Source organism: Aptenodytes forsteri, unplaced genomic scaffold (assembly GCF_000699145.1).
Source record: "Aptenodytes forsteri isolate BGI_AS27 unplaced genomic scaffold, ASM69914v1 Scaffold54, whole genome shotgun sequence".
Taxonomy (NCBI): domain Eukaryota; kingdom Metazoa; phylum Chordata; class Aves; order Sphenisciformes; family Spheniscidae; genus Aptenodytes; species Aptenodytes forsteri.
In genome coordinates, this window is record NW_008796044.1 from 1,547,977 (window position 1) to 1,557,097 (window position 9,121).

Below are 9,121 nucleotides of genomic sequence, written 5' to 3' on the forward strand. Positions count from 1 at the left end.
GACAGGACAAGGGGGAATGGCTTTAACCTAAGGGGGGTAGATTCAGACTAGATGTTAGGAAGAAATTTTTTATGCTGAGGGTGGTGAAACACTGGCCCAGGTTGCCCAGGGAGGTGGTGGATGCCCCATCGCTGGCAACATTCCAGGTCAGGCTGGACGAGGCTCTGAGCAACCTGATCTAGTTGAAGATGCCCCTGCTTGTTGCAGGGGGGCTGGACTAGATGACCTTTAGAGGTCCCTTCCAACCCAAACTATTCTATGATCCTATGACTGCTAGTTAAATGGCAATAGCCTGGGTACTTACTGTGAAAATAATGTCCTTGATCTAACAATGAACTTGAAAACATATTCCAGTGCTTTCAGAGTTCTTAGGATAGGTTCGCATTGCTCCCCTCGGCTGGAGGTATCCAAATAAGTCTTCAGAACAGTCATTAGTTTCCTGAAGTTAAAAAAACATTTTTAAAATAATTTGTTTTTAAATTAACTTCTCTAACTTGTTTGGCTACTCTAAACAAATGTTTATGCTTAGTCAAGCACACACAACAAAAGTACAGCATGTATTTTTGTGCTTATGTTGCACAAATTCTATCAGTATAAACAAATGAGGAGCAAATTCTTAACTGCGCAAGCAAGAAAGCAATCTGAAATCTCAAAACAGCAGCATAACTTCACACAATCCTGGAAGCACTTTTACAGAAGCTTATAATATGCATGCACAAGATAACACAAAACGTTACTTCTGCCTACCTACATTATTCAGTGATTAAACACCAATACATGCTCTAAATTAACTGCATGTAAATAGTAAAATATCCTGGTACACAGCAATGTCTTGTATCCAAAGGCAATTTTTTGCTAAACACACAACCTGCTAACAAAGTGCAAAAGCTCATCTAAAAATAAATCTCTTAATTTATAGTTACAGTTTCACCCTAAACTATTAAACTAATATTAATGATGTAATCTTGATCTTAATGTAGCCATAAGAAGAACCAAAATAAGGGTGGGTGGTTGTGGGTTTTTTTTTTTCTTACCTCACTACAAAAATGGAAACCTACTATCCCCTACACTAAACAAACAAAACCAACCAAAACAAAACAACAAAAACAAACTAGCACTTGCATGTTGATGAAACTTAACAGTTCACCAACTGGACTGATGAAACATTAGTAAGTGATCACTATGATATTTGGAATATACTCACATGGAAATAATAGCTTCAAGAACTGCTCGCTACTGCACAGAATATATATAAACACAAAGATAGAGAGATAGGTGGGTAGCTAGGTAGGTGGGTAGCTAGGTAGGTGGGGGGTGGGAGGTGTAGGGGTGGTTGTATCTCTGTAACTAATAGACACATCCTCAGCCCCGCTGCATTAGCCTAACTCACATTTCAGGACCAAAATATCAGGCTTTCAGCCTTCTGGGCACTACATCCATTGTGTGTTTCTTTTTACTCCTTTTTATAGCTTCTTTGAATTCACAGCTTTGTACTGAGTTGGAACAAAATTTATCCAAATTGTATGCAGGGGCAGTCCACTCAAGGTCCCTCAACTGTCAATGTTAAGTCCTCTCTGAACTCCATAAAAGCTAGGTACAAATGGATGACTAAATAGGAACTGAATAAATACCTAAGAGTTTGGCCAAAACACCATATCATAATGCGGTCGTAATATGTCTGGGACACCATATCTCCTTCCTAACTATGAGTTAGGCCACATACAACTATTTGCTTGTTTCATAAATGATTCTTGAAACAGAGTGCATCTTCCATGATGTGCATAGAACCAATGATGCCAAGAAAACTCACAATCTGGGGAACAATGAAACATTATTTTGCCTCTGCCACTTTGATTAAATCATCAGAAACTCCCAGTCAGGTAAGTCTTAGAAATATTTTAAGCAAATAAGGCTGTCTTGAGAGGTTCCGTACCCATCCTTCTCTTCTTTCACAATAATACAAAACATTAAATTACATGTGCTTATTACATATGGAGAGAAGGAGGACTAAAGAAGAGCATGTAGCTTGTGCTTGAGCTTTCTGAGCCCAATAATGCTAACTTCAACTTCCCTAAAATGTGAGAAAGGATGGATTGTGCACTACTGCCTTTCAATTCTAGCAAACTCATGTTCTAATGCACGATCTGCATGACAGTTCCTGTTGAGTTGGAACTGATTCAAATTCAGCACAGGACACTACAAGATATCCTCAACTATTCCAAACCTTCAGCTAAGGTCTTCCATCTATTATTCATGTCCCAAATTAAAATTCTGCTTTGATCTGCCACACCATTAAGCTGTCAGAACAAGACTTCAGGTAGATGAAAAAAATACATCTATGCTGTTATAGCACTTCCCCAAGATCAGCACTAACTGAAGATATTATCTTTCTTCATAATTCAAAGCGATTTTATCCTACCATCATCTGCAAAAACCTTTTTTAAATAAAGAAGGAATCCAGTGTTAAATTTACTGTATAATATGTCTCCACAGGTTTTATTCTCTTCTATGAAACCATGTCTTCCCATCTGGGCATTATCTGGAAGCTCCAAAAATTAAAAAAAAAAAAACAAAAAACAAAAAAAACCCAAACAAACAAAACCAAAACCCAAAAAAACCGAAAGTCTGTCCACTGGCATGACCATGTAACAAATACTCATACTCCAGTTCACAGCAGACCACGTAACGAATACCAAAATTCCAGTTCACTGCACTGAAACCCTCCAGGTGCAACATCAGATTGTGAACTGCATATGAAGACTTCACAGTTCCCAAACAATTTTTTTTCCCCATGAGTTCATTTGCTGTAAAAGAATATGTGGAAATCTGGATAAATGGGTTAAGGACATCCTCAAGTCCTCACTTAGAGCATTTCAAGTTAAAGCCAGGAATGTAAAGGGAGATGCTTTACAGCTAAGTATCTTTTGACAGATTTGACAGGATACAGGTGAAGTGTTCAGACACAGCAAAACCCAGACAAGACAAAAAAAAAATGAACGCCAAAGAATCATTTAGCCCCAAAATCAACTACTGTTTGTCAATTAACTCTACCTATAATCATATGCATTTCTCACAGGCAGGTTTGTTTCCAGATAAGCAAACAGCAGCATCAAAACAACAGTCATCATTAATTACATCAGAAAAGTCACAAACAGGATTTACTTTCTTTAATGTGATGATGGAGGTTTAGAAAAAAAGGAAAAAGACAATAAAACAAGCTTACTTGTATGCCAACGTTGCACTAAAATGCTGTTGGATATACGCTTCCAAAACAGTGTTAAAATGTTGAAATTTACGGTCTGCAATGAGTCCTATGATATATATCTAAACAGACATGGACATAATTAGCATTTTTCATAAGGTCACATTTTAAATTTAAATATTAGTCTTCTGAAATATTTTTGATAATGCACTATTTAAGAGTTTTTAAAGAAATTTGCTTTTCAGTCAAATAATAATATTCCATCTGTTCTGTAGAGATTTTAAAACTAATTCCTTGAAATAAACAATAGCTCATTCAAAATTCTAGGGTTCTTTACTTTGACAAATAAAATCATTTGGTGCTGATTCTTACCAGCGCATCAAAGACAAGGATGTCATACTCGTTACTGTGGGAATGTTCCATCATGATGTTAAACAGGGCATCCAGCGTATCTTGGAGAAACTATACAACAACATGATATGACAAACTGACAACCAATTCAACCTGAAAGTCTCACAAGTCAGTTTTCATATAGTAGACTTGATTTCCCTCAAGTTAGAATTTTAAAGGCCTTCACTGAAAAATTACTTAAATTCAGAAAACACTTCCAAGGATTTAGGCTCTAGTTTCTTTAAGAACCTACACCCTCAGACACATGAGCAATCAATAATACACATTTAGCTCAAAGCTTATAGAAAAGCTAAAAATATTATATCAATGACATAACTATCTAAAACTGCATTCCTAGTTCCTTAGTGATACAGATTAGTAGCTGCTATTTTCACATATACACGATGATTAAAAACACACTTCAAACTGCTGTGGTCTGATTCAAAGCCCACTTTAAATCAAAGAAAAGCAGCCCAGTGACTTGGGAACCAAATCTTAGTTTGGTTAAAAAAAAAACTTCTTTTTTTTTTTTCTTCTCCAAGTTCTCCTTCCTCCTTCTCTCAAGAGAAGCATCTAATGCTTATATTTAAAGAGTAACAGAAATGTAAGACTCCTAACCTGAGTATTGGAGTCTGCCACTTTCCAAAATAGGAATAAGTTTTTATTCATGTTATACTCATTAAATTAACAAAGCACTTCACTGGGTACATAATACACTTTCTTTTTTTAATATCAACATGTAAGTTAATATTAAAAACCATAAAGAAAGCAGGAGGAATTGTTTGTAATGTTTCAGGTAGACAGAAGCAAGCAGTTGAACAGAGATTGTGGAAAATATTTCACTGTTACTGCCTTCATATCCTATCAAGTTTTTAAAATTTTCTGTGCATGCTCAAAATTAAAGTTTACCTGTGACATATATGTAAGCACCTGACCAAAGCAGCAATGACTCCAAATAATACTCTTGGTATTGAATTCTCCATTCATGCACAAAATTTCCAGCAAAATAAAACAATGGAAAGCAGAAAAGGATCCCAATAAATGAATTACCAGTGAAAGCAGGGAAATTTTGACTGGTAATCTTGCAAATCTCCACAGCCTAACAGTAGCCAATACCAGAGATGTTCGGGAGTAACAAGTAGAAAAAAAAAAGAGAAGGCTAACACTACGAAGAATCCTGTCCAGTGCTTGCTTCCTTGCCTGTCCAATATAGAGCTTTGCTCATGTCTTTTGCAAACTATCCCTAACAGAGGCATTACACTGAATGACACTCATAAAAGAAAGTATAATTGACAGGCTTCTTTAAGTTCCTGTGTTTACTGTAACTGATCCTCCAGTTTCTTTTTCTTTTTGAAACTATGTAGCATTTTTTCTGCCATGGCTTGAAGGGACATGAAGAATTACTATTACTAGAATAACTATATAAAGATATACCTTCACAACTTCCTCTCCATCCACAATCTTCAGTTTTTCCAGGTTCTCCTGAAGCAGCTCTGGCTTCATACGCCACTTCAAGAGACCTAGTAAGCCCACTAATAGAAAATAAATGGACAGACATTAAAATTTAAAATGTGATTTATCATTTGTGCAAAAGTCTTCTTTCTTAAACTTCTACCTGTTTAGAAGATACATACCATTCTGAGTTAACTTTGTAGAACAGACAAGAGTTGAAATATAAAATGCATCTCGTGAGCTTACGGAAAGCCCCCCTACAATACTTGAGTTCCTGACTATGGTTGCTCCTTTATTTTCCGTGTGTTGACGCGTAGAAGGTAATGTCAAATAAGCACTAGCATCCTCCATTTTTTTACTGTCCCCCTGAAAAACAACATACCATTTATGACATATTTCACACCACTGGATTTAAAAACAGACTTACTTGGTACTTTGTACAAAAGTAAACAAAAAGCTATGTTTCTATGGACTTAAATGCATGCACTAAAGGATAAAGAATACCCAAGTTCCAGCGTGGCTCGTACAGGTAAACCAGGAGTCAATGTTAGTCAGCAAGAAAGGCTGCGATGAACATGCAGGGAAAATAATACACTGAAATTATAAAGGTATGTGTTTTAAGGTGCAGTGAGGAATTATGAGGGGTAACATCACTGGCAGAGTAAAACCAAGAGCAGATTTCTCATTAAAATATCAATAGCTATGGAACACAATAGACTATTGAGCATCACCTTGAAGACTGTACACAGGATATAGACAACACTGTTACGACGTCTGCACACAATTTAAGAATAGAAACCAGGACTGAATAAGGAAAGAATAGCAGCACTGTTTTGGTAATGCCCATCATAACTTAATACCTGGACCTTTAACATAAAAGATCAGAACACAGTAAGATTATATTTTAAATTGGACAATATGCTGCAGTGACTAAGTGACACAGATATCATGCAATTTATGCTTTTCAGTAGAATGAACAGCACAAAAACAGAGACCCAACAGGTATTTTTCCATCTTCTACTTCATCAAGTTGCATGCCACAACCCACACAGATTTTTTTGTCTCTCAACTTTTGATTCGTACCCCAGACAGGAAAGCATTTTTTAGAGAAAGACAGTAAAAATCATATTCCTAACTGCTTAGAGGATATAATTTTTCTTTAACAAAACTACTCAAGAAAATTTTCCCAAATGAGTTTATGAGCTCTGTCACTTAAAGCTACAACACCACGACAGAACTGACTTAATTGCAGACCCTTAGGCTACAAATGTGCATAAACAAGGAGTTACAAAAAAACATCATCTAGAATGATTTTCTGAAGTTTTGCATTTGTATCTGATTCAATGACTGTAGGTGTGGAGCCTCTACTTCCTATCAAACAAGAAGTAAGGTTAAAAATTGACCATAAAGAGACCTAGACAGACAAAAGGCAAAATCCTTACACAGCAAAACAGACAGCATTACTAACTTTTACGATTGTATCAAGCTCGCCAAATAATTACTTCTCAGAATTTCTGGAACCAGAAGAGAATCTTGACTTCCTCTTTGAGACAAGTTAGACAGAAAATGGGGAAAAGACTTGAAATTTTGATCCAAAAGTCTCTCAAAAAGATTCAATGCCTGAAGGCAGTGAAAATAAAGTACACTGTTCAAACCTGGTGATTTTCGAAGGACTTATTTTGAGAGGCCAGATGTACACCTGTTTAAAACACAGCTTACAATTACTGTGTTTAATACTGGAATAGGCAAACATATGCCAGAAAATCTGTCTATTTCTCCCAAACATAAAATAGGTCCACTCAGTTTAGCATTTCTCATCTATGCTGTCACTTAAGGAAAAATTACCGGGTTGATGCAGGAATGAATAAGATGGAAATTCTTAACCAACACCAACCACACAGTCATATGATGTGATCATTATTTTCCTTCTGGTCTAAGTATTTATCAATGTTGGTATCAATGAAGAGAATATAAATAACTATACACTGCCATTAATTTTTGTGGGACTACCTAAACAACTTGATTTAGTTGTACACATCTCATTTGCCATTAATGTTATGGCAAACTAGTTTACTGAGAAGAGCACTAAATACCTAAAGTAAAATTTCTTCTGTATTGGAAGTGATTTCTGGTTCTTAGTTCCTGTTAGACAGTAGTCTCCAAGGGAAAAAAAAACAGCAACAAAAAAACCCAGAACAATCTTGAAACACCTGTTCCCTGCTTCAGTTCAAAGTCAAAAATGCTACCTGTGTCCAATCAGGGCTAGCCAAAACTGTTCTTCACATCCAAAATCAAATTCCTAAAACTTTCACTTTTTTATCTGAGTACCTACACAGAGCAGTTTCCAACAACCAATTCCCTAAGATTACATTCCCTGATTATTCATGTGACAAAGATTCTAAATGGATCAAAACAACACTTTTCCCCCCTTCAGCAAGAATAATGGTACACATCCAGGTACTGAGCTTTAGCATGACTTCCACTATACTACAGAAGGCCAAAAGCACACACTTCAGTAAAAATAGTAGGAAGAGGGACCTCCTCTCATTGTGCTTAGATAACACGTCTCCCTAATTAAAATTTAGAGCAACGTTTACTGACCATGGAACAAGTTACATCTTTTTTTGTTCAGATGAAAACCATGATATTAATTTTATTATTCTAGCAAAGATAAATCTAGCACTAAGAAAAAACAATGCAGTCAAAGACAACGGTGTGAAAAAAGGTGTCTCGTGGGGGAAAGAAATCAAAAAAATTGATCCAATACCTTTAGGACTAACAAATCATGGATGCCATCTTGAAGAGTTGTTCCATCCTCCTTCATTAGCCTTATGTAGGCCATTGCAAAATTCTTTTCTCCTTTATCTTTAGCTGCAAAGCAAAGTATTTTCAGTTGACTACCCATCAATAAATTAAAATTCACTAAAGTAAAAATTCCCTACTTACACTCTTGAGATGACCTGTGTCTGAACATGAAGCGCAGATGTATCCTTTGCATGTCTTCAATAGGGACCGCTACCTTTTGTAAAATCAGAAAATAATGAATAGAGTTATGGGGGCGGAAGGTGGTTTCACCTGTAATGAGCTCCTATTTTAGAATAAACAAACACCACTTCTGCTGGCTCCATAATGCCTTTCACAGACCATTTAAAACTATTGAGCCTGATCACAGTAGCAGTAGTGGGTGATAAGCAATAATCTGTTATACTTTGAGCAAAGTCTAGCACCACCAAAGAAATGAAGCACTGAATCCAGTGAGTTAAAGCACACAAGTGCTTGTGCACTAGAAAATAAGTATACTACAGTCTTATTACTTACCCTGTTAACCATACAGAATTATGCAACATCTCTGCACTATGAAACTTCCGTATTTCATATACATAAATTAACAACCAATTTAATAAACAGGTGAAAAAGGTAAGAAAATTTAGCAAAATAAGTATATTTTTGTGATTAAATTCAGTTTCAAAGGCTTGAGTAGAATCCCAGGAGCTCACAACTGCTTTATTCTTAAAGTAGCATACCTACTTATAACAAATGTGCAAGAAAAAAAGGCCAACTGCGTAAGAAAAAACACAAGTTTTTATATTATCAAGTTTATAGTTTTAGAACTTTAAAGACTTGTACTCCTTTGCATTCATTCACAACTTTCCTTTACAATTCTTACTGCCTAACACTCCTTCACATTAACTACGCTTTTCAAAAGGATCTGCTGTTAATGATTCTGTATAAAAGTCTGAATTACAGAATAATTTAAAAAAGAAACTAGTATATTAAGCAAAAAACAATGGGTCAATGTTTTCAAAACAACAAATAAGCTCCTGTTTCAAATCACACTTCCATTCCCTCCCTGTCCTGCCCAATCTCAGCAACGCACCTTAGTGTAATAATTGCAGGCTTGTCGTACATGGCAATATTGTCTTCAATAGTCATCTTCAAAAAAATCATGCTTGCTAGCAAGCCTGAGATATGCTTTATAAGAACTACTTCTGGAAGCTTCTGGGCATTTTCCAAAGACATTAAAGCTAGGTTAGATAATTATTAGTGTATGTCTAAAGAAATCCAAGACAGTTTTTT

General features: G+C 35.9%; 1 protein-coding gene across 1 annotated transcript in view; it reads right to left on the minus strand.

Moving 5' to 3' along the window:
- Positions 1-9,121, minus strand: part of DOCK2 (dedicator of cytokinesis 2) — a 211,599-nt gene that overhangs the window by 171,564 nt on the left and 30,914 nt on the right. The window contains exons 16-22 of the mRNA XM_009285697.1: positions 7,991-8,063; positions 7,812-7,915; positions 5,227-5,410; positions 5,027-5,124; positions 3,575-3,664; positions 3,224-3,324; positions 305-439 (exon numbers count right to left, since the gene is read on the minus strand). Of these exons, the coding sequence (XP_009283972.1) occupies positions 305-439; positions 3,224-3,324; positions 3,575-3,664; positions 5,027-5,124; positions 5,227-5,410; positions 7,812-7,915; positions 7,991-8,063 (785 nt within the window). The remainder of the gene's footprint in view (positions 1-304; positions 440-3,223; positions 3,325-3,574; positions 3,665-5,026; positions 5,125-5,226; positions 5,411-7,811; positions 7,916-7,990; positions 8,064-9,121) is intronic.